This window comes from Lotus japonicus, chromosome 1 (assembly GCF_012489685.1).
Source record: "Lotus japonicus ecotype B-129 chromosome 1, LjGifu_v1.2".
Taxonomy (NCBI): Eukaryota; Viridiplantae; Streptophyta; class Magnoliopsida; order Fabales; family Fabaceae; genus Lotus; species Lotus japonicus.
In genome coordinates, this window is record NC_080041.1 from 110,205,325 (window position 1) to 110,230,667 (window position 25,343).

Here is a 25,343-nt window from a genome sequence, read left to right on the forward strand (position 1 = left end):
TCCTTTGTCTTCCTTTACAATACTGCTAATAGAAAATGACCAAGGTGGTCAAGTTCCCATTCAATGACCCAACTTTTTATAATTATATTGTGCATATTACATTAGCTCTCGAGAAGGCTAATACAACTGAAATCTGATACTCCGGGAATCCTTATCCTAAATAGCAATGTCCTAGAGATAGCATTGATGTTACCTGTGAATAATGGCCAAGAAGACTTGTAAATGAGAAATCATAACTTTAGAATACCTTCCTTATGTGACAAACCAATTACTCAAAGGTTTTTGTAGAAGCTAACCCAATCTCCAACCACAAAGAGGCTAACAAGTAACAATTTAATCAAGTAACTCCATATCGAACACTTAAGCATGTTATTGATGAGCACGATGAGTAAATTTACAGACCATCACATTATTTGAAATTTCCAAAGTCATTTCCAATCATTTCTTCATTTAGAACTCCTTAACAGACGCATGAATGTCCCCTAATCCAAAGTCATTTGCAATTGGAAAGTGTCACCTAAATGAAATGACTAGCTAGAAACAGGATCATATTATTTTCTTATAGTTCAGTTCATTAACTGTAAAAAAATCTCTCACAGTTTCAAAAATAATTATCTATCCTAAAACAGATTAAGAAGTATATCCATTTAGAATCTGTACACTCCCATGGAAGAAATGTATGAAATGCCTAAAACTGTCGCATCCACTAGCTAAATGATGAAACAGTATTAGCCATAAATCAAATTCCTGAAACTTATAGTGTCTTAGTAAAATAAGAAACATGAATTACCATTGCTTTCAGGTCTTCTTCTTTGGTCTTCTCCTTATAGCAACTAATAATTCAATTATAATCAACCAACACTTTCTAATCCCAGAATCAGAACCTTTGACATAGTTTGCCTAATCCCTGCATAAACAAAATCATAAACTATCTTGTAGCTGTAAATATGACATCTTTCCTCAGTGGATTAAACTTTCAAAATTAAACGAACCTGAGAGAATTTGGAATGTATAGAGTTAAATTACCCACTCAATCAACACCAAGCATTAAGAGCCATAAGAAAGTTGATTCCCCCAGCGAGGTAAGCCACATTGTGAGGCTTCGTAAGCATCGCATCTGAAATCAGCTTCGCGACATCACCTCTCCGCGTCCTGCTGCTCCACGTGTTTCTGGTCAATGGCACGCAAATCTGAGCGGTTGGACTAGCAGGCAGATTTGAGCGGTTGGACTTTGGAGCTTCTCACGACGCCAATCTGAAAACAGGGGAGAGTGGGGCAAGATGCGAATGAGAGGGAGAGAGAACTCGCGATGCTGCGAAGTGGGTCGGCGCCTCCGACAGGGGACGGGTACTCGAGCGCGAATCTGAACTCGCGGCTGCCGCTGCCGGTGTCGAAGGACGATTGGCGGTTCGCGCAGCAGATGAAGGGTGGCTCGAAGATTGGAGGGATCGGGCATCGGAGGACTTTGAGTGGGAGGGTCAATTTTTTTCTATGATGATGGTGGAAGTGAGGGGGGAGTGGGGGTGCGTCGTGAGTAGGTTTCGACTTTCGATAGATATTTTTATTTTCGGAAGTTAACCTATATATTCTAAAGCGCTTCTACAGGATAAACGCTATTAGGTGAAAAAGATTTCAAAGCGCTTATTTATAAAAACGCGCTTTATGGAATTTTCCCTGATTACTTAAAGCAGTTTTTGCGAGAAACGCTATAGTTCGCTTTATAATTTAAAGCGTTATTTTACCGGAAACGCTTTATAATGTTTTCATCAGAATTTTAAAGCGTTTTACGTAACAAACGCTTTATATGAGGCGTTTTAGAAAATCATTTCTGGCGTAGTGAATCTAGAGGGGCTAACATGAATGAATATATGTTTTTGACAAACTAAACACGTCTTAAATATTTATACAGATGCTTGAATATTCATTAGCTAAGGCAAATAAAAATACAGACAATGCTGAAGTCAAGATAAAATCTACTAATGTCCTAGTCACCAGTTCTTGATCTGTTCTTCATGAGTGGTAGGAATAAAATGAAAGCCTTATCCATTATGCGATTTATCTTGTGATCGATGTGGTCTTTCGGTAGTATTGAGCCAGCCCAAATACCTTCTAAGAAGTCCAAGCGAAAATATAAAAGGCCCATCAGCTGGGTTATATAATTTTGACAAAAAAAAGTTGGTTAAATAATTTTAGTTAGGGTTAAATATGTTCACCGTCCCTGAACTTTGAGCGAGATCTGGTTTCCGTCCCTCGCCGGAAAATCTTCCTAGCGCTATCCTCAGACTCAAATGTTTGTACGGAAACCGTCCTTGCCGCCAGTATAGCTCCGGCAGCCGTGCAGGTGGCCATGTCACGTCATTTAATGAAACGACGTGGAATTTAAATAAAAAAAATTAATTTTTTTATTTTTTAAATTTTAATTATGCCCTTTGATTTAACCCTAATTAAAATAAATAATCCTAAAACTAATTAACCCTAAAACCTAATCTAAACTTGACATTTACCCCTAACTATTCACCCCTCTCTCGACCCACCCTTCAATCTCTCCCAGTTGAAATCTAGCTTTCTATCCCAGGCGAAGAACTAAAGGCGTCGGCGACGACGAACTTGGACGGCGACGACGGCGAGGAAGGCGACTGAAATCGACGGCGACGAAGGTTAGTGTGTACTCTGCTCTGCTTATCTCTTTTGTAGCTGATGATGGTTTCTATTTCTACCTTGGTTTCTATTTCGGTTTTTACGATTTTGGTAAGGTGTAGGGCTTTGGTTGTGTCGGGTCATGCATTCTTGCATTGGGTTGTTGTTCATCAATTTGTATCATGATGTTGCATGTAATTAATCTGGATTATTTTGCTTAATGTAGGATGTCTTTCAAAGCCATTATTCATCACTCTGGACAATTTGTTGAGGAGCCAAGGTTGCACTACGTAGATATCAAATCCAACACTGTGAATGCTGAAGCTGATTGGTGGAGTTATTTTGAGAGTCTTGATGTAGTTGCTGAGCTGGGGTATACAAAAGGAAAGTTCCAGGTGTTTTGGATGAAAGACGAGGATTTTCCAATTTACAATTTCAGGCCTTTGTCCACTGATAAAGAGGTAATGGAGTTGGGTAAATATGCTGAAAAGAGTGGGCAAGTACATCTGTTTGTTAAGCATGATCCTGATGAACTGCCAGCTACTCCAATTGACCTCCTCAGGGTACTTGATGGTTCAAAGAAGAAAGCCAAGAAAGTTCAATCAGGTGAACCAAAGAACAAGGACAAGCAGCTGGATGGTTCAAAGAAGAGAGGGAAGCAAGTGGCTGTGGAGGCTACAAAGAAGAAAGGAGAAGCAAAAGAACCAAAGAACCAGGGGAAGCAAGTGGATGTGGAGGCTCCAAAGAACAATGGGAAGCAATTGACTGTGGATGCTATAAAGAAGAAATGGAAGCAATTGGATGTGGATGCTACAAAGAAGAAAGGGGAAACAAATGAACCTCCATCCAAGAAGCAAGTGGATGCACCACTGAAGTTACCTGGTCTTGATAATTTTTGTGTTGAAAAATTTTCTCCATCAAAGAGGCCTGCCAAATTCAAACTGCCAGTGAGGAAGTCTGATAGGATAAGAAGCAATGTTGTCAAGTCAAAGTCCAATAAGAGGTTACCTGTATTGTTGCTTCTAGATAGTGATGATGAAAGGGAGATTGTTGTTGATAATGGTAATGTAGATGCTACTGCAAATGGAGATGCTAGTGGTGACAATGATGCCATTGCAAATGGAGATGTAAATTGAGTTGCTGCCAATGATCCCATTGCTGATGGAGTTGCTGCCAGTGATCCAACTGTTAATGAAGATGCTGGCAATGTGCATGTGGTTGTTACTGGAAAGAAGAATGGCAAACAACCTAGATTTGATGATGTATATGAAGATGATGATTCTTTCATTCCATCAAGTGACACTGAGGATTTCACAACTTCTGTACATTTCAGTGATAGTGAGGAGGAAAGAGCTGCAAAGGTTAATGATGATGGATTTGAAAGCATACCAGTTGGTGTTGCTGAAGCTTTGTTAAATGAGCAGATAAGGCAAATGGAAGAAGGTACCTATGAAGTAGATGGTGGTGGTGCAGAAAATGTGCTTCCTCAATATGATGATGCTTTTGATGGTGACCATGAAATGGAGGCTACTTAGGAAGATGAAGAGTTACATAGTATGACTGAAGGTGATGATGATGATGTTATTGTGAGGAACAGGAGTATGAGGTTTCATGCTGAGGATATGAGGGCAGAATTTAACTTTAGAGTAGGTATGAAATTTATTTCATTGGAAGAGTTTAAGGTTGCTGCTAAGGACCATGTTGTTCTCACAGGAAGGGAGATTTATTTCCCCAAAAATGACACAACCAGGGTTAGGGCTGCTTGCAAGAAGGATTGTAAATGGGTTATGTTGTGTAGCAAAGTGGGTGGGAGACAAACTTTTGCAATTAAGACATTGAGTGGCCCTCATACCTGTGCCAGAGTATTCAACAATAAGAATGCTACTTCCAAGTTTGTTGCTAAGAAATTGGTGGAGAAACTGAGGGGTTCAAGGACAATGAGGCTCAATGATGTTGTTGATGAGATGAGGTTGGGTTTTTCCACTAGCATCACAAGGTATAGAGCTTGGAAGGGAAGACAGCTTGCTTTGCAGATAGTTGAGGGAGATGCAAGCAAACAATACACATTGCTCTATAAATTCAGTGCTGAACTGAGGAGGGTTTGTGCAGGAAATACATGCAAAATGCAGTTGGAGAATCTTGCTGGCAGCATACAACCTAGGTTTGGCAGATTCTATATGTGTCTAGAAGGTTGTAAGAGGGGATTTCTTCAGGGTTGTAGACCCTTTATTGGATTAGATGGTTGTCATCTAAAGACAATGTATGGAGGTATTCTCTTATGTGCTGTAGCAAGGGATCCTAATGACCAAAACTTTCCCTTGGCTTTTGATGTAGTGGAGTCAGAGTGCAAGGAAAGCTGGCAGTGGTTCCTTGATCTGCTACTGAATGATATTGGTCCAGATAGAAGGTGGATCTTCATATCTGACCAACAGAAGGTAAAGTAATTTATTTTTCTTTATTATCATGTTCAATCTTATTTCATTATACTACATGATTATGAATTTATGCTTGTCTACATGCTAATAGGGGCTACTGAGCTGTTTGGAGGGATTTGAACACATGTTCTGTTTGAGGCATCTTTATGCAAACTTCAAGAAGAGGTTTGGAGGTGGGGTTGTAATTAGAAACCTTATGATGGCAGCAGCAAAGACTACTTATCGCCAACAGTGGGAAGCAAGAATGTTGGAGCTGAGGGAACAAAATAATGCAGCATGGGAGTGGATGATGGGAATACCTACCAGGTCTTGGTGCAAGCATGACTTCACCTTCTATCCCAAGTGTGATGTGCTCATGAACAACTTGTCAGAGTCATTCAACTCCACAATTCTATTGGCAAGGGACAAGCCAATTCTGACCATGATGGACTGAATCAGAACATACTTGATAGGAAGGTTTGCAACCTTGAGGGAGAAGTTTCACAAGTTTAGAGGGGAGGTAATGCCTAAGCCTTTGAGGAGGTTGGCTTGGGAGACTGATAAGGCTTCTCACTGGTTTCCAACAATGTCCTCAGAATGGAGGTTTGAAGTGAAGCACATTGTATCAGGTATGTTTCCAATAAGAATTTATGCACATTGTTTACTAATGGAGGTTGTACTAATCCTGCAATATGTTGCAAACAGGTGAGGGATTTGTGGTGGACTTGAGCAAAAGTTCATGCACATGCAATCTGTTTGATTTGGTTGGCATACCATGCAGGCATGCAGTGGTTGCCATAACATGTAAAAGGATGAAACCAGAAGATTTTGTTCATCCATACTATAAGAGAGCTGCATATGAAGCCACATATGGGCATGAGATCACTCCTATCAATGGCCAAGAGTTATGGCAGCCTACAAATGACCCTGGGATACTTCCTCCCATAAAGAAGAGATGCCCTGGAAGGCCTAAGAAGCTGAGAAGAAGGGACCCCTTTGAAGATTTAGGTAGCACAAGACTCAGCAAGACTGTTGCTAAACACAAATGCAGCAGGTGTGGTCAGCATGGCCATAATTCAAGGAGATGCCCAAACCTAGTGGAGAGTCAAGAGGCAGAAGCAGGACAAGGGTCTGAACCAGTTGAAACACAAGAGGATGCATCTCAGGTCATCAATGCCACACAAGATGCAAATGTAAGTAAACTTATAACATGCTAACTTATTTTAAACAGATCAACAAATTTATGTAACTTTCTCATAAAAAATCATGATTAATATTCATATTGTTCAACATCAGATCCAGTTTGATGAAATACCTGTCATGCTAAGGGAACAATGAGATCAAGACATGGTAAGATTGCACCATGTTCATGGAGCAGGGCCATCTAATGTTGGTGGTGGAAGTGGATCTGCTGGTGGATATGCTGTTGTTCAAGAGGAGCCAAGACAAGTTGTTCAGGGACTCCAATCTCAAGCTGCTAAATGAGAGGGTTGAAGGTTGTTGTGGTTAGTAAGGGCTCGGTTGTGGAGCAATAATGGAGGGTTGAAAGATATTTAATGTGAACAGACCAAGTGAGAATATTTTGTGGTTTGTTGACACCACATGGGTGCACATTTTGATATAGTTTAGGAAGCACATGGGTTGCAGTGTTTGATGTTGTTTTTTTATGTAATTTGGACCACTTAAGCTTTGTTTAGGACCATTTTGTATTCTGAATGTGTGGATTTGTGGATCACTTGACATTGAATTATGAAGCTTGATGTTGTTGGCATTACTTTAGTCAAAGATTCTCTCTTTAACTTTACTTTATGTGTCTTGTAGTTAGTTCTTTTTACCTTTCAATTACAAGTGCTTACAAATGCTTCATTATATAGATGAAAACAATGTTGAAAAAAGATATAATTTTACTGCCATTACTTTTGAATTCAGGAACTTGTTACAATTATAACTCCATTACATGATCCTACATAAACCCAACCCAACCTACCCAAAACATCAACATGAAACCTTACACAACATGAAACATGAACATAACTTCCATTCCCTTCTCAGATTACCCTACATTTTTCTTCCATAAAGGAAGCAAATGCTAACAACCCAACCTAACACAACAATCAGTATGGCTGCAAAGACAATTTTCTTGTTCAGCAGCTCACAGTCAAGCTTGCTAATTTTGTTCTTGCTTTCCTCCAATTTCATCTTTGTATCCTCCAATTTCTTCTTCAATTCTTCCAGTTTGTTCTTCGAATCTTCCAACTCTGTCCTCAACATATCAACAACACGTTGTGTTCCTGAACTTTGGACTCCAACAAGAAGAAACCACAGTCCCTGGGGGTCTTTAATTACAATGAAAAGGGGACAAATTAACATAGCAGTTCAAATTGACAGATTAGAGGTAAAAGAGAGGAGAGAATTTACCTTGAAATTCCTGCATCTCCAAAAATGCCTTCCTGGGTTATCAGAAGTGTGAGATGTCAGGTAAACAATTAGTTCCCCACAAGCACAGATTCCACCTGGAGGTATGGAGTAAGTGCCCGAGGATGCACAAGAGCCAGATGAACATGGTCTTCTCATGGTTGAACTGTGAAGAACACGAACCAGAAAACCCAGAAGAAGATTCGATGGAGAAGACAGGAAATCGCGTGAAAGGTTAGATTAGGTGAATTGATGGAGAAGAGGATTCGATGGACAAGGAATCGACAGAGAAGATGGAGAAAGGAAGAGATCGATGGTGAATGAATGGTGCAGCACAGATTCGATGGAGAAGGGAAGAAGGGAAAGGGAAAGAAGATGGTGAACCCTAATTTGGATTTGGGGGTTTTGAAGGTTAGATTAGGTTAGATTTCAGGGTTAATTAGTTTTAGTATTATTTATTTTAATTAGGGTTAAATCAGAGGGCTTAATTAAAATTTTAAAAAGAAAAAATTTTAATTTTTTTATTTAAATTCCACGTCGTTTCATTAAATGACGTGGCATGGCCACGTGCACGGCTGCCGGAGCTATACCGGCGGCAATGATGGTTTCCGTACAAATAATTAAGTTTAAGGATGGGGCTAGGAAGATTTTCCGGCGAGGGACGGAAACCAGATCTCGCTCAAAGTTCAGGGACGGTGAACACATTTAACCCTTTTAGTTATTAGTATATGTTTCTAGTAGTATTATTTTAGCTCACATTCCAAAACATTCCATCTCATAGAATTATACAATGTGTACAACTATCCTTGGAAATCAGTAACATGTAATGACTCTCGATCTTGGGAAATCAGTCACAAAATGAACTTGCTCATCAATTTCTTTGTTCCACGGAAATTAAGCTTGATACATAGGCATACACAAGTTATTTCTGCTACAACACAGAGATTAGTAGCTACTAAGCGTTGTTATATGAAACAGTTCATAAACATATATACATTTTTAGACATGCTGGGCCTGAGACCAAGAATCCATTCCGATAGGAACATCTAGCATCATGCCAGTAGCATCCATGATCTCAAGAGGGAATAAGTTCTGGAAATTACTTGGATTTGAGTTCAACTTATTGTCCATCCAGCGCAAGTTATAATTATAATTAGCATCTTCTAATAATTGCTGTTGATCATGGAGTACTGTTGTAGTCTCCATTTTGGTTCGTTTTGGAGTTGTGAATTGCTCCTTGACCTGTTGAGATAGCTGAGTCTTGAAGAATACTTCAGAAGATGGATGGTGATCTCTGGTGTAGGGAAAACAAGCAGGTTGGAATGGGAAAAGATGATCAGAATCATTTTGGAAGCTGTGGTGATGTGATGAGGTTTTGGATTGACACAATGTTAAGGAATTAGTTGGGGTTTTTGCAAGTGATAATGGAGGTGGTAGAGTAGTAGTGTTTTTCGTGGGGGATGGAGAATCAGCATTCAAATGTCCTTGGACTTTCTTTTCCCCAGATTTGTGAAATATTCTGCATATCACCCACTCCTCCTGTCATAAATAATTAATATTAGAGACCTTATCATATACTAATCAACTGTATAATTGACATTCTCCTGACATGAATCATAATATTAAGTGGACATAGACATTTTTAACCGTTAACAAAGTGGACAACACGAAAAACACTTAATATTTTAATTTGTAAAAACCGCCAGAAAAATGAGTGTTGGTGAATGTTTATCACTATTTAAGTAATTAACCCATTTTTTGGTATAATAATATATCCTTCATTGATATTTTAGAAAATACATTGAATATGTGATTATTTTTATGTGATTGTGGCAGGATTGATATCATAGAAAAGAAGCAATGAATGAAGGAGAAAGAAAAGGAAACTAAATGTGCTGATTCACAAGATCACATGCATGTTGCTAGTAAATATCCCTTCAATCAAATAAAAAACTACCCAAATGGTTAATACTAGTAAGTGAAAAGGGTCAAGTTAGGAAATGACTTGATGTCTGTCTCTGTATATCCACATTGGTCAACCCAAAAGTGGACAAAATTTAAGAGAACTAGGAATTCATGGGACCAGGGTGGGAGCAGAACACAGATTACTTGATTCTCACGACAACAGATTCTGTTTTAATCTGATGGAAAAAGTTGAATTCAACAAATATCAAAATTGTGGATAACATAACAATTAAATCCATACTTAAATACACTTTTAATATTATAGTAAGTTAAAATCAACAGTAAACTAACTGAAGCAATTATTTTTTAATTTTTGTTATTATTCACCATAATTTTAATTTCACTGTGTTATATACCTTAGAGATGAGAGTTGTGTGATGGTGGGAAATGGAGAAGTGACCATCCAAACGGTACTCATGCATGACCCATCTGGTCTTCTCTCCACGAGGGGCCCTGCCTTTGTAGAAAACAAGGGTTTTCTTCATGCCAAGTAAGAGCTTTTCTCCATTGGAACTAGCACTGTAAACTTCTTTGTCTTTCCCAGTGGCTTTCCAGTACCCTGCTCCAGTTGCTCTGTTTGTTCTGAGTCCAGTTGGGTATTTTTTGTCCCTCAAACTGAACAGATACCACTCTCTCTCCCCCATCTTTGCCACATCTAATAATTAATTCAACAATAACAACAGCATTAATTACTAGAGTATATACTAGTAATATACATATTGTTACATTAATTTTGCATGTGATGAAGATTTAGGAAGAGAAGAATTAGTTATATATAAACATGTGATGAACAAATCTAATGAATTAACTATAAATTAAGCAGAAGGTAGATGAATGGGATATGTACCTGGAAGTTCCCATGGCTCACATCGATTGAGATCAACTTCAGCAAACTTGACATTAGTAGTAGTGAAGGTGCCATTAAACACCTTTGAGGCCAAATAGAAGGTGATGAGTTCTTCATCAGTTGGATGAAACCTGAAGCCTGGTGGCAAGCCTTGCTCGTTTCTCTTTTCATGATCACTGAGTTCACACAGAACATCTTCCATGGCTAACATGATTAGGGAGATGAAGAGGAAAAAGTTGATGAACTGGAATGAATATATGGCAAATTAAGGTGTTGTAGGTAGTGAGATGGATGTGAACTGATATATAAAGCTGAAAACGAGGAGATAAGAGTGGGAATTAACACAAGAGGGATGAACAGAACAGAACAGGTATACGTATAAACCTGAATGAACGTGGGGCCTACACTGCAGAATGCAGTGTGCAGATATACAGAACCAACCTATGTATCACCTAAAAATTTAATTTCTCGAAACAAGAGTTCATATGGATATATATGGACTAGCAGTTAAAAACAAGAGTATTGTACTACCTAGTCCTAGTGCAAGTGGTGCTGTTAAGAAACAAGATAGTTTGCGGGTTTAAGTAATGTTTGCATTAAATGCAAAGCTGCTGGTTTGCAGAGTTTAACCGATTATTTATACATATTTCAAAGGTGAGATTTAATTTTTGTTACTAAGAATCTAATTCCATTGAATTAGCATGTTATTGTTACAAAAGTAAGTTTGATTGTTGAGTAATGATAAGTGTATATTAATGTATCTCAGAAGTGTGTTCGATAAAAGTGTATATCTGCTTATAGTTTCTGTTAAAGGTTTTGCAAGCAGTGTGTTAAGGTTAGCTATAAGTCTAAGGCATCGTTCCTAACTGACTAAAAGAGCTTGCAATCAAGATAAGGGTGGATAGCATGACTTAATAAAGGAACGTTGTCCCTAGTGAGTGTCCGAGTGTCCAAACGGTCACGCACTAGTCTAGATGCAACGAAATGTGATCTTGCGAACCTAATCATATGCTGGAGAGCTTCCATTTAAGGATTTTCGTACACTTTCATGTATGGAGCACGGGTTCCAACTTTATAAATACACGTTCAATCGTTCATTTACCTGATTTGTTATTCATTCTTAGCATTTTACCTTTAATTCTTCTAGAGCTCTTGTATTCTTTCATTACTCATACACTGACTTGAGCATCAAAGTGTCTTCTGCAGATACCCCCAACCCCTGCAGTCAGCATCATCGCATTCTCACCACCACACTCTTGGTCGTGCTCCACCAGAGAGACAAAGAGGTCGGTTTAGGCCAATTTTTCAGGAAGAACACAGTTTTTATTCTTAGAATTTGATTTAGCTCTAACTCTACCTCAAGTTAGCGCAGCGGTGAGCAGGGGTGGAGACAGGTTTTTTTATAGAGGGTGCTAAGATCTAAAGTAATATGATCTATAAGAAAATTTTATTTTTTATCACATAAAGAATGTGGAAAAATTATAAATAACTAATAATATATAAACATAATAAATATAAAATTAGTTTGAGTACAAGAGAGATACTAATAGGCATTTTGCTGAGAGAAAAAAATTCAGAATCAACAAAAAAAAACTACAGCTACTTGTGCCTTCTCTTGCTTATCAAAAAAAACTTGTGCCCTCTCAAAATTACGAAGTAGAAAAGTAGCACACCGTAAATTCATAACAATCGAAGATAATACACATAAAATATCACTTCCACACCAAGGTTCCACACATAAAAAGAAAGAGTGTGAGTTATGGGTGCTATTCACTTGAGAAAATATGAGATATGAACTTTAATTTTTTTTTTGTTAATAAAATGTAAAAAATTTAGGGTGGTTACAGCAGGGAGAAACCCCCACTGTAGCTCCACCCCTGGCGGTGAGGATTGCTTCATCCATACAAGGATAATCTTTATCATTTCTCTAGTTAATTGAGAACCTTAACACAGTCTCTCACATGTTCATGGTTTGTCATTTAAAGCATGAAAATACCAGGAATAAACATATGTGGGTGACTCATAAATGAGTAAGTCTTTGATAAGCGAATGTTGGGTAAACTCTATCTAATACCATTTCAGAATTTAAATTACAACTCTATTCAAAAACTAGCTTATGAGTGATTCAAAAAGTAGCTTATGATGATTATTCTACCATGTAAAGAATGTCTTGGCTATATATCTACTGAATGTGGGCTATATTAACATTGAGTTAACTAATTAAAATCTTAATTATGATCTCAGCTCAAATAATTGCACACGAATGCACGCTATTCAATTTGAACCCTCGCATGATATATAGTATAGGTAAACAAGTAGAGACTCTAGATGGTAGCAGCGTGAGTGTAGCTGAACGGAGCTGGTACTAAACTGTTTTGAATCAATCACAAAGGGACAGTACGTGCACGTGCATTTGCATAACACACAGCATTTAAATTAGCCGCGTTTTGAATTGAATGAATGAATGAATATCTGAAATTTGCAGGTGCCTTAGATCTTAGAAACTCACCCAAGTAAAAGATATAGCAGCAGATGCAGAACAAGAATCCAATACGCCATATAGCCTACATTATATGTAGCTTACATAAGCCTATGCCCTTAGCCCCCCTGTGTCTGTATGCATGTGCTTTTGTGATATCTTAATTCATTTTTATCATTATATCTTGCCTTGTTTTGCTTGTCTTTCCTTTTTTTATCTTTACCTTCAATGTGCAGAGATATCATATCCCTAGGTATCCACTCTCCTGTGGTAAAGCAGAGTAATTTCTCTTTTTCATTAATGGAATTCATTCTTGGTGACTTGGGAATGGTGATCGCATGTCATACTATAGTAGCTTTCCTTTTTCTTCACACACAATCTTTCTCATAGTATCTGAACAATTGAGTAATAAGTGATTTTGATTTCTTCAATGCTACTGATTGGTCAATTTAGTACTGGTGAATTATTAAATAAAATTCATCAGAAAAGTTCTTGAGAGTAATTTATAATAATTCAATTTAGTTTTTTAAAAAATATATTAAACATTCCATGTTAATCTCTAAAAATATGAAAATTTCTCTTTATTTTGTGAAGTTAAAATTTAGAATTTATCTAATATGAACATGAAAAAAATGTTCAATTTTAGACTTTTTTACACTATCACCCACCTCCCTCCCCTCTCTCCCCTTCTCCTTTCCTTCCACCTCGCTCCCCTCCCCCACAGGGGCAGAGGTGTTGTAGAGGGAGGAAGGAGGGATGAGTTGAGAGCCTGAGACACTGGTGTTAATGTTGGTGAGGGATAGAGTTGGGAAGGGTGGTTTGAAGCGGTAGTGTTGCAACATGTTAGGACCGGTAGAAAAAGAGGGTTTAGACTTTAGAGTTGATTCATGTTGCAACAACAATGATATATACACACATTATTTACAAAACACTTCATTTTCACTTATTTTTATTTCTATATCTCTCTTCTTATCATTTATCACATCTCATACTTTCTCTCTCTTACTTTTTTTTCTTCTTCCTATCTCTCTCATCTTTCACCTCTCTCCACCTCATCTTAGATGGTGATGATGGTGATCTTCTTGTAGTTGAAAAGTCTCAGCAGAATTTGCTTGGTGATTCCGTGTAGAGGTATCCGGAGTCAGCCTGAAGAGATATGGGGGAACTTGAACACATGATGGTGAAGATGGCGTTCTTCACAATGATACCTCAAGGAGGAAAATGAGCAATCAGAGGGTTCTAAAGTCTCAGGAAAAGGTTCTGGCTAGGAAAGACTTGGTATTTAAGTAGTCCGTTGTGACTCACCTCTCTTTCCTGGAAACTTACCTGGTGAACTGCATACAAGCTGAAGAGAGCTGATGGTTAGTGCGACCATGGTGTAACGGCTCCTTGTGTCGAAAGACTTCTTGGCAGTGTGATAGCCAAGCGGCGTGACCCGTTGATGTGCGACGGCGGTACAAGTAAAGGTGTGGGTAAGTCTCCTACTAGAATGTATGGAGTAGTCCCTTATTGTTCAGCATTACGAAGCAGTGGCATCGATTCTCATGTACCAGGAGGGTACACCAAAGACGAGCTTTGGAGAGATGATCTAGTCTTGGAAGATTGTGCAGACTTAGATATAGCTAGAGAACCTGATGGTGGAATGTCAAAATCAAGGGGAGCTTTGTCTTGTAGTCAAGATTGCAAGCTTACCATTAACTGAAGCTAAGCATCGGCTGATGCAGAAGCTGGAAAAGAGATGTTGTGGTTGAAGCAGGTTTTCTTCAAGAGATAAGGTTCATCAGAGAAGGAGAATCCAGATGAAAACGTGAAGACAGTCCCTCGTGAAGAAGCTCAGGGCTGTGTAGAAGCATAGTCAATATGTCACTCTCTTGGTTGGTATGGAGGGGGAGATTGTTGGAAAATGTCATTCCCAACCAAGGTGGTCAACAATGGTGGCCAAGGTTCTAAATAACGGAACGTTATTTAAAAAACGTCTGATATGTTGCGGTAACGGCGAAGAGCGTTACCGTTACGGAACGAATTCTCGTTGCTACTCCGAATCACAGATTACGGCCGCGACGTAACGGCGTTTCGGCCGCACCGTAACGGCGTCACGGGCGTTTTTACCGTGACAGCCTTTTTCCCCCAAAAAACCCTTTTCAGAACTAATAATAGAGAAAATCAGAGGAGAATCAGAGAATCTTGTCCAAAATTTCAGCTTTTTCTTAGATTCAACTCAGAAATCATAGCAAAGTAGCTTGTAATTTTCAATAATTTGAACAGAATGAAGATTCTTGTACAAAATTTCAGCTTTTTCTTAAATTCAACTCAGAAATCATAGTAAACCTAACCTGTATTTTCAATAATTTGAATAGATTGAAGATTCTTTGAGGCTTTGAGCCATTCCACTCCTTATATCTGACTTCCTCTACCTCTGAGGCAACCCATCAATCTTCCAGCTTCTCTTCCTCTAGCTCTGACCGTGAGAGAAGTAGAGAACTGAAACGATCGGATTTTGTGCTCCACTGCTTCGAGTTCGACCGGCACTCCACCGGCGTCCACCATCCCCGACGCTCCAGACGGGTCTTCCCTTCCCTCTTCAGTTTCTTCTTTGTTGTCCTCTGCCCTTGAGGTAACTGGTAAGTAACCCACCCATGACCCACCCTTCAATCTCTTGACTTGATTCTTGAAGATTTGTGGCTTATTGTTTAATTTTTTGGGAGAGAAGGAGTGGAGAAGATGAGGAGAGGAGAAAATTTATGTCGTTGAGAGAGTGGAGAGATTTTGACCGTGAGAGTGGAGAAGATGAGGAGAAGGAGTGGTCAAGATTTGTTACTTGTTTTTATCATCTTTTAAATTTTTTTTTTCTCCCTAAATGTATGCCATGATCCGTGTGATTGAATGTGGTTGGTTGGGAATTTTTTTTTTTGAAAAACAGATATTCATTATTTCCTTTTTTTTTAAAATAATATTCATTATTTTCTAAAATAACAATATATACGTTTTTTTACAGCAAAATAACAATATATACTTCTCACATAGTATTTGCATGTTTCCTATGATGATATATTGATATATAACATATCTTTTTGGTTTATAATAAATATTAACAGATTCTTTTAAACAAATCTAGATATTAATTGAATAAAAAATTGTGAAAATTAAACATGAAATTGACATAGTTGGATGTCTATGAGTGAATTGTTTTAATTTAATTTTTTATATATATTTGATTATTTATAAATGTGACTTGTTACAGGTTCTTTAAAAATGCCACCAATAGAAGAATTTCCATCAGGTAGAAAAGAAGGTGCTCCAAGTGATGATATTTATGTTAATGGATGATCTTTATTAAATACATTAGTAGCTACTAATTTATTCATATCAATCATTTTCTAATGATTTTCTTTACTTTTTGACATGTTATGAAGATTTAAAATATATGTTATGAGTTTTTGTATAGTTTAGAAGTTACTATTATGATCTATATTATAGGTTATATGATAATATATATATATATATATATATATATTTTCACATATTTTATGCATTTTAAGCATAATTTGTGAAAATCTGGGAACCATTCACACCGCAACAGGCGCAACACATACCGCAGCAACTGTAATATCCGTTATCGCGAAATCCGCAACGCGACCTTGACCGCGACCGATATTTAGAACCTTGATGGTTGTAACACCCCGATTTCGGTGGCGTCACTTTAGTAACTCAAAATAAAATAAAGCGGAAAAAGCAGGTATTTTTTTTTGTTTTGTTTAAATAAAAAGACTTGTCGAAATAAAGACTCAACCCAATCGCGATTAACAGCGATTAATATACAATACAAGCACAGCCCTCGCTGCAACTAAACATCGTCACGAGTGACCTCCAGTGACGGAAAGGTAGTGCCCGTGGGCAAATATGTACAAACTAAAACAAAGGTTAAGTATTCTGAGTACAGTCCTCCAACGAAAGTAAGTCGGCCCAAAACGGCCTCAAAAGACTTCCTACGTCCGACAAACTCCCTGTGATCCTCATGGAAGGGAATCACATGAAAAGCTAATAGTCGGGGACCTGCCCTGCCCCAAAATAAGGAATGACAATCAGAGCTATGACTCTAACAACCATCTCAAAGACTCTAACCACCCATAACCCACACTACTTTCATCGACCCTTCCTCGATCAGGCCTGAAGTCCGGGTCCTCGTCGAAAGCTTCAGTAATAGTCATTACGCTCCGGGTCTTTCCCGCACAACGAATCATCATGAACCGGCTGACGGACGCCTGGCAGCAGGCCGACCGCCCAAACACAAACATACACACAAAGCCAAGGCGCTAGGGTCAACTCACGGAATAAAATAGATAATACAAACAACATGTGATAAAGGGGGTATATATATATGTTGTATATATACGTATAAGTCATGTATTGCCTACCCTAAGGTTGATACATAGCATGTTTATCAACATAAAATCATCAAGATATATATAACGATGTTTATCAACAACAAATCACAATAACATTCACAAGTATGGTTAGGTGCATGGCGTGCCAGTGCAATGTCATGCTCAAAAGATGATCCGGATAAAATGTCACCATCTCGATGGATGGGACAAGCCAAGCACCTCGCTTCGCTAAAGCACCTCGCTTTTATGAAGCAGCACGCTCCTGTGAAGCAGCACGCTCTTGTGAAGCAGCTAGCTCCATTTGGGGCATCTAGCTCCGTTGAAGTCCGATCTGATATCGTCCTTCGGAAAGCAGCACACTTTCCAAGAAATGTATGCATGAATGCAATATGGTTAGCCAAACAACGAATCGTCCTCACCAAGGTACGCGTGTCTAGCTAGAGTACATTGTCTCTACAATACTCTAAGGTAAACAAAGAAGTGCTAATCGCATTTGGTAACTTTACTAGTCACTTGGGCTCACCGTCACGATGGCCAAACAAACTGCTCAACGAGCAAAAGAATGCATCTGGCATTCAGTGACTTTTCAAGTTACTTTGACTCACCAGCTCGATGGTCAAATGGACTGTTCAACGAACAAGGAGAATGCTGCTCGCACTCAGTGACTTTTCAATTTACTCAGGCTCATCAGCTCGATGGCCGAAAGGCTGCTCAATGAGCAAAGATGGTGCACTCGCACTTGGGGACTTTCCAATCATCCCAGGCTCATCCTTTGGATGGCTAGATAAACCACTAAAGGAACAAAAGGTGCTATCGCACTCAAAGTTTTCCTCACACTTAGATTGTCGACCCTTCCCGTTTTCCAAACCATTTTCACATCCTAAGTCTTTTCCAAGAGGTTATCATCATTATTTAAAAGTGTTCTATCTTTGATTAGTGTATTATGAATTTCATTTACAAATCAAGTTCTGATTTCGTTTGTTTCAAAACTCTATAAGTAAAAAGATCCCAATAAACCCAAGTAATTCCCCGGGAAGGTCTCGATTCCTAAAACAATAAAGGCTCGAACCTTGGTTCGACCTATCAAACATTCCCAAAACAAACCCGTCATTGCCATGACGAAGATAAGTGTAATCCACACTCCGAAAGTCGCATTAAATGCACGAATACAGTCATCACATTTTAATCTTAAACACAAATAAATCAAGCTCTATTGAGCGATGAAACATTAATGCAGTGCTGCAAAACATAACCCTGTCATGTCCACTAGAAAGCGATAAGACAGAAACCAGTAAACGGCCGAAGCCTCTCAGAAAACGGAGACACACGTCTCATATAAGTTCACTCGGTCGAAGCCTCTAGAAAACATTTTTCAGAACAGTTCATGCAATATTTGTGCAGAATTTAACAAATGAGTCGAACAAGTCGACTCTAGGTCATTAACTAATAACGGTGAGTTGCCACTCACGATCACAATACATTCAAGTCGAATTTATCGACGCCTACACACAAAAATAGCTAGTAAGTAAGTTGCCCTAACCTCGAGTTGTTCCAGTCTCGCGGTGTAGGTCTCCCTCACAAGCTTGTTCAGTCAATCCCAAGGTTTCCACAATTGAACCTTTGAGCAAACAAAGCAATAATGAATCAACACAAGTCGATACAGTCGAAACAATCCTAACTAATGTTCGACTAAGCTCAAGAAGCTTCAGAGTACAACATTTAGGCACGAAAGGAAGGGCTTTCCCCGAATGGATGAGTTTTGACTCGATTCAGGTTTTGTACAAAAACACTTTATTCGCTAAAACGTGCATAACTTGAGCTACAGAACTCGGAATGACACGAAACCGGCGCCAAAATTTCCACAATTGAAAGAGCTACACAATGGCTCAGGTCATAGAGACTCAAAAATTATTTTTGGACACGGTACCCAAGCAAATAGGTTTCGGCCACTATAGAAAATAGGGTTTTCGAACTTTTTCTTCGATCTAAATCAATCCCTAGGTATTCTTAGGCGATATCTAGGCCAGGGAAACTCTCAGAAAAATTATCGGGTCGAAAATTGTCGCAGGGGTATTTTGGTCATTATTTTTAGCTCGGAAACTCAAAATCAGAATTTCGAAAAACAAATTTGATGAGCTCGATCCTAACGACATTTATAACAACTAATCCTACTGAAGCTAAGCTCAGTCGAGAGTTTTTGATCCAAAAAGCGGAACCTCTGTCAGAAAATGGGTATTTTCAGAAAACTTGACCTCTGCGACGATTCGGCAGGATTCAGTCGAAAACAACTGGATATTCATGCTCTAGAGCACGTGGGCATTAAGTTTAGACACCAAAATCAGCTTATTTGGACAGTTTTACAAAAAGCTCCAAACTTTGAGCTCAGAAAAACATAGAAAAAGTCGACAGATCTGACGATCAGAAGTGAGGGATAGTAACTATACCTCGATGTCTTCGATTAGCAACGAACGGTGAAGCAATCGGGCAAGAAACGACGAAAATCAACTTCTTCCTTTTTCCTCCTTGCACCCCTCGGCCGTGTGTGTGTGTTTGTGAATTTTTTTGTTTTTTTTTTTCATTTTTCATACTATATATAGGAAATGGGAAATGCAGAAAAATGAGAATTTCGCGATTCCGATTTTTCCTACTGATTCCAACGTATTTTAGACACGATATTCTTCCCGCTGAATCTTCTAATTCTCCAAAGAAATATCAGTATGATTTTTGGTTTTCGAGGCTTGTTTTTAATGTTTACCGGCTTAAAAATGCACTTTATGCTTTTGACCTCGGATGCAGAAACTTCCTTCTGAAGAAAGATTCGGAACGTCGATTAGAGTGGGCGTGCGCGAATGAAATCTTTATTTGAAGCTCCGAATAGAAAAAGTCTTCATCGTCCGTCGATTTTAGGGTTTTTGAACTATCAGGGATTCCGTTTCGGCAAACTTCCGAGAATTGGAATTTGACGTTCGTACATTCCAGGGTTTCGCATCGAAATACTTGTTTACTGACGAATAAGAGAAATTCTAACATTTCTCTGAAGATTTTTGGAATTAGTTTCCATCGCGTCCTAAAGTGTAAATTAGCTATTTACTAGTGTCTTTGACCTAAGATTAGGCGAATGTTAGTCGTGCTATACTTTTATCGGTTTTGATACAATCCTTGAACTTTTCCTGAACCTTCTCCTTCATAAATTTATTTCATCCAATAAACTCTTGTTCAGGTTTCCCTTCACGATACATCGAACTTATTCGTTAATAAGGAATTTCACTAATTTATTCTAAGCTTAAAATCTTGGGTCTCACAATGGTGGCCAAACAAAGTGAAGCATTCACACCACCAAGGTCAAGAAGGATGCCACCGTCCAGCCTTTATAGTCAAGGTGGGTGGGTGGCCTTTAAATGAAGAGCAACTACCACCAACCCTTTGGACCTTGCTGCTCATGAAGCCTTATAAATGGAGGTGCTGATGAAGAAGGAAAGTGTGCAAGTTTAGTGCACCAGAGTGTGCCAGTGAGAGAGTACCAGAGGGTGCCTCTAGGCACCAGAGTGTGGTGAGGTTGTGAGAGCAATTGTATGAGAGCTCTGAGTGTGTGTGAGGCCAGAGATAGAGAGTTGAGTGATTGTAATGTTTGTATAAATGAGAATACAATGTTCCTCCTCCGTGGACGTAAGCATTCAGGCCGAACCACGTTAAATCTTTGCCTCCTTTATGTTCCTCGTCTCGCACCGGTCCCAACAATACTATAGTAGCTTTCCTTTTTCTTCACACGCAATCTTTCTCATAGTATCTGAACAATTGAGTAATAAGTGACTTTGATTTCTTCAATGCTACTGATTGGTCAATTTAGTACTGGTGAATTATTGAATAAAATTCATCAGAAAATTTCTTGAGAGTAATTTATAATTCAATTCAGTTTTTTTAAAAAATATATTAAACATTCCATGTTAATCTCTAAAAATATGAAAATTTCTCTTTATTTTGTAAAGTTAAAATTTAGAATTTATCTAATATGAACATGAAAAAAATGTTCAATTTTATACTTTTTTACACTGTCACCCACCTCCCTCCCCTCTCTCACCTCATTTCCTTCCACCTCGCTCCCCTCCCCCACAGGGGCAGAGGTGTTGTAGAGGGAGGAAGGAGGGATGGGCTGAGAGCCTGAGACACTGGTGTTAATGTTGGTGAGGGATAGAGTTGGGAAGGTGGGTTTAAAGCGGTGGTGTTGCAACATGTTAGGACCGGTAGAAAAAGAGGGTTTAGACTTTAGAGTTGATTCATGTTGCAACAACAATGATATATACACACACATTATTTTCAAAACACTTCATTTTCACTCATTTTTATTTTTATATCTCTCTTCTTATCATTTATCACATCTCATATTTTCTCTCTCTTACTTTTTTTTTCTTCATATCTCTCTCCTGCTTCACCTCTCTCCACCTCATCTTAGATGGTGTGAACATAATATTATTCCGTGTTGCAACACTTAAATTGGTCAAAATAATATTTTACTTTTAAAATAATGTATTGCAATATATTTATGCTTTAAATCATTTTCATCTAGTTATTTATGATTGGGTTAATTATGTTTCATACGTAAACCACATTATAGTGTGGCGACATCGTTCGACACGATGAGTTTATAGCAATTAAATAAACTCTATAATTTACAGCAGTTAAAACTCCCACAGTCTGCAAGTGTAGATAGTTTCTGCCACAAAATTGTGTCAATGCATCATTTTTATGTATATTTAGTTTACGGCGAGTCACGGCCAACCAAACTAATTGGCACACACAAATTGTACAATCTGCAAAGTATATAAAAAACACTTTGCTTACAACTTGGGAGTAATTAGAACATCTACCCACTTATAATATTGGTTTTTTTTTCTCTCTCTTTAGTAGGAGTTTTTCTACATTTTATGTAGGTTTTTGCTTTCATTTTACCTTATTTTTTCCTCTGGCCATCACGGCCTATCCTTCCCTGTCTACATCTTTTCTTTCTTTCAGCTGAGTTTTTTTTTCTCCCCATCTTCCTCTTAAACCCTCAATTGGATTTTGACCTCAATGTATCTACGTAAAACTTCAACCCAGTACGGTTGAGCTGCTTGTTCTATGATTGACTCCTCGCAACCTCTGACACAACCAACTAACCCAAAAATAATAAGGACAACGAAGAAAAAACAAATAATGTGATTCAAGAATTTTTTTAGTCAAGCCTAGTTTTTTTTGTAAAATCTAAGGAGTTTTTTCTTTTATGATTTATTTGCGTGTTTTCTTTTTCTTTTTCATTGGGCTAGAAAAAACAAATAATGCTATGCTAGTGTTTTATTTTGTAGCATTTTTGTATTGCTCTGTTATATGAGATTTGTCCTCTATTTATTTACTTGATGCAAGTTCTATGTGGCTGTCCCAAGTGGCTTTAATCTACGCATCATTAAAAAAAAATTCTTCATCTGGATATGAAATTTATTGCCTAAAAGTAATGGCTTTGAATTACAAGTTTAATGTGATTCAAGTTGGGCAAATTTCCCCATGACTCGTAGATCTATTTTAAGATACTTTTCGACTCTGAATGGTGGGTGCCTATATCTATCTCTTAGAAACTAAATACAGAGCTATAGATGATGCTGCTAGTGAGTTGATTTGGCTACATGAAGTCATGAACTCTTAAATTCCCCACAAGTATTCTACTCCAGCTCTTTTGTGGCAACTCCAGTAGGAGCATTAACATATTTCATTTACATTAGTATTATCGGACCTGATGTATATATCATAGGAGTACTAGATCATGGGACCTTTTTTTTCTGAAATCATCATGGGACCTCAATGCTACTAGATTTGATTTATGAAATTTGATTTACATTAGAGGCATATCTAATGTCATATTTACATAAATTTTGGGCCGTTTCTTCTTGTGCACCGAAATAAATATACTAGTATTAATTAAATCAAGCACTATATCTATCTTGAGCTGCATAATTAAGGCATGTGATTTTATGCTTTGGTGTAAAGCTACCTGAAAGAACATACTTAAAGACTACTCAGTAGAATACCAATCCCAACAAACTTAACTTGAAAGTAACATCCAAAACATAACCTATAAATACTACTCCCTCTCCCCATTCTTCCTCACCCCTTCTCACATTAATTCTTCTCTTCTATTCACAATCCAATAACAACAATTGCCATGGCTTTTTCACCCTCCTCCAAAACACTTCTCCTAGCATGCTCCTTATGCATGTTTGTGTGTCTAGCTTTTGGACGCGATTTTTCCATTGTGGGCTATTCATCAGAGGACTTAAAGTCCATGGATAAGCTGATTGAACTCTTTGAGTCATGGATGTCAAGACATGGCAAAATTTATGAGAGCATTGAGGAAAAGCTGCTCAGGTTTGAGATTTTCAAGGATAATTTGAAGCACATTGATGAGACAAACAAGGTGGTCAGCAACTACTGGCTTGGGTTGAATGAGTTTGCTGATTTGAGCCACCATGAGTTCAAGAAGCAGTACCTGGGGCTCAAGGTTGATTTCTCTACTAGGAGAGAATCATCAGAGGAATTCACTTACAGAGATGTTGATCTGCCAAAGTCAGTGGATTGGAGAAAGAAAGGTGCTGTAACAAATATCAAGAATCAAGGTTCATGTGGTAAGTATATAAATACCAATGTCTACTTATAGCATATCTAGATCAGCTTATTTTTCTGGATTGGCAGGGAACCTGAGAATCAATTCTAATTGAGTGAAATCAATTTGGATGACAATATAGATGTTTGAGAGTTATTTTGGATAATTTGATTTGATGCAATGCAACTCAACTGGTGAAAGATGAATCTGCTATAATATTGACCATGATTCCATGAACTTGCAGGTAGCTGCTGGGCATTTTCCACTGTTGCAGCGGTTGAGGGAATAAACCAAATTGTGACAGGAAACTTGACATCTTTGTCCGAGCAAGAGTTAATTGACTGTGACAGAACTTACAACAGTGGCTGCAATGGGGGTCTCATGGACTATGCATTCTCCTTCATTGTTGAAAATGGTGGACTCCATAAAGAGGACGATTATCCTTACATTATGGAGGAAGGAACTTGCGAGATGAGCAAGGTAATTAATTATCCTGCAACAATAAAAACAAAATCAATTCTGAAAAAAGCTGATTCAAACATGTTATAAGCTAATATAGTGTAATAAATAATTGAACTGATTCCTCAATATCATGTTTTACTTCTTGTTCTGCCACTGCCAGGAAGAGAGCCAAGTTGTCACCATTAGTGGGTATCATGATGTGCCACAAAACAATGAACAGAGCCTATTGAAGGCACTTGCAAACCAACCCCTCAGTGTGGCCATAGAAGCTTCAGGCAGAGATTTCCAGTTTTATAGTGGGGTATGTTGAATTAAATTATAAGCTATAGTAGTTCTATGTGACATTCATGATTTTTTTTAATTGGAGAAACTAATCTTAATAAGATTTGTTTGACAAAATTGATTACCATATTTGTAGGGTGTTTTTGATGGGCACTGTGGAACTCAACTAGATCATGGTGTAGCAGCTGTTGGATATGGGACATCAAAAGGCTTGGACTATATCACAGTGAAAAATTCATGGGGAACAAAGTGGGGAGAGAAAGGATACATAAGGTTTAGGAGAAACAATGGAAAGCCTGAAGGGATGTGTGGACTCTACAAGATGGCTTCTTATCCCACTAAGAAGAAATAAGACTCTATTGCTATATTGTGTGTGAATTTCTTTCATTTTCCCATTTCTACCAATTCTCCATTGAATACCGTGATCATATTTTCCTTTCAAGCAATGTAATGTTGTTTTCCATGTAATAACATTCAGTAATTTGAATTTGATGTACCCAAACAAATATATACCTCTAGTCATTTGCAATTTTCAATCTTACCTTTTTTCTCTATAATGCATGGTTAAGTGATTGGTGTATTTAGTACGTATAAGATATGAACCAAAATGTATTTTCAAAAACAAAAAATTCAGGTATGGCTCGGGTACTTTTTGAGTACTCATACTCCTTCAGCACTCTAATGTCAAAACTACGTCGCTTTATACTATTTAAAATCACTTCAGCATACACACTTCACCCTCGGGTTTTAGAGAAACTTCACTCTTGTTTGCTTTCATTATTTAACTAAACTTTAAACATTTACCTATCTTAAATCTCTCTCTATTTAT

The 25,343-nt window shown here is 38.0% G+C and overlaps 4 protein-coding genes across 6 annotated transcripts; 2 read left to right on the forward strand and 2 right to left on the reverse strand.

The window, feature by feature from the left end:
* The first annotated feature begins 4,193 nt into the window (after positions 1 to 4,193).
* LOC130718997 (uncharacterized) lies at positions 4,194 to 5,505 on the forward strand. The gene is made up of 2 exons (XM_057569652.1): positions 4,194 to 5,072; positions 5,164 to 5,505. The coding sequence occupies exons 1-2, from the start codon at positions 4,194 to 4,196 to the stop codon at positions 5,503 to 5,505; spliced, it is 1,221 nt and encodes a 406-aa protein (XP_057425635.1).
* Positions 5,506 to 7,109: 1,604 nt separating this feature from the next.
* Positions 7,110 to 7,625, reverse strand: LOC130719003 (uncharacterized protein At4g04775-like). Its single transcript, XM_057569657.1, has 2 exons — positions 7,470 to 7,625; positions 7,110 to 7,379 (listed from the first exon to the last, which is right to left on the reverse strand). The coding sequence occupies exons 1-2, from the start codon at positions 7,623 to 7,625 to the stop codon at positions 7,110 to 7,112; spliced, it is 426 nt and encodes a 141-aa protein (XP_057425640.1).
* Positions 7,626 to 7,952: 327 nt separating this feature from the next.
* On the reverse strand, positions 7,953 to 15,646 carry LOC130729174 (protein CUP-SHAPED COTYLEDON 3). 3 transcript variants are annotated; one of them, XM_057580826.1, is made up of 4 exons: positions 15,091 to 15,646; positions 10,279 to 10,522; positions 9,788 to 10,086; positions 7,953 to 9,005 (listed from the first exon to the last, which is right to left on the reverse strand). In XM_057580826.1, the coding sequence occupies exons 2-4, from the start codon at positions 10,487 to 10,489 to the stop codon at positions 8,466 to 8,468; spliced, it is 1,050 nt and encodes a 349-aa protein (XP_057436809.1). In that variant the 5' UTR covers positions 10,490 to 10,522; positions 15,091 to 15,646; the 3' UTR covers positions 7,953 to 8,465. The 3 variants fall into 3 exon arrangements, with proteins under 3 accessions (XP_057436809.1, XP_057436808.1, XP_057436806.1); XM_057580825.1 differs by having other exon boundaries at positions 7,954 to 9,005; positions 10,279 to 10,589; positions 15,091 to 15,645; XM_057580823.1 differs by having other exon boundaries at positions 7,954 to 9,005; positions 10,279 to 15,170.
* Positions 15,647 to 23,263: 7,617 nt separating this feature from the next.
* On the forward strand, positions 23,264 to 25,055 carry LOC130729175 (cysteine protease XCP2). The gene is made up of 4 exons (XM_057580827.1): positions 23,264 to 23,792; positions 24,015 to 24,250; positions 24,393 to 24,533; positions 24,651 to 25,055. The coding sequence occupies exons 1-4, from the start codon at positions 23,333 to 23,335 to the stop codon at positions 24,864 to 24,866; spliced, it is 1,053 nt and encodes a 350-aa protein (XP_057436810.1). The 5' UTR covers positions 23,264 to 23,332; the 3' UTR covers positions 24,867 to 25,055.
* Positions 25,056 to 25,343: the final 288 nt, after the last annotated feature.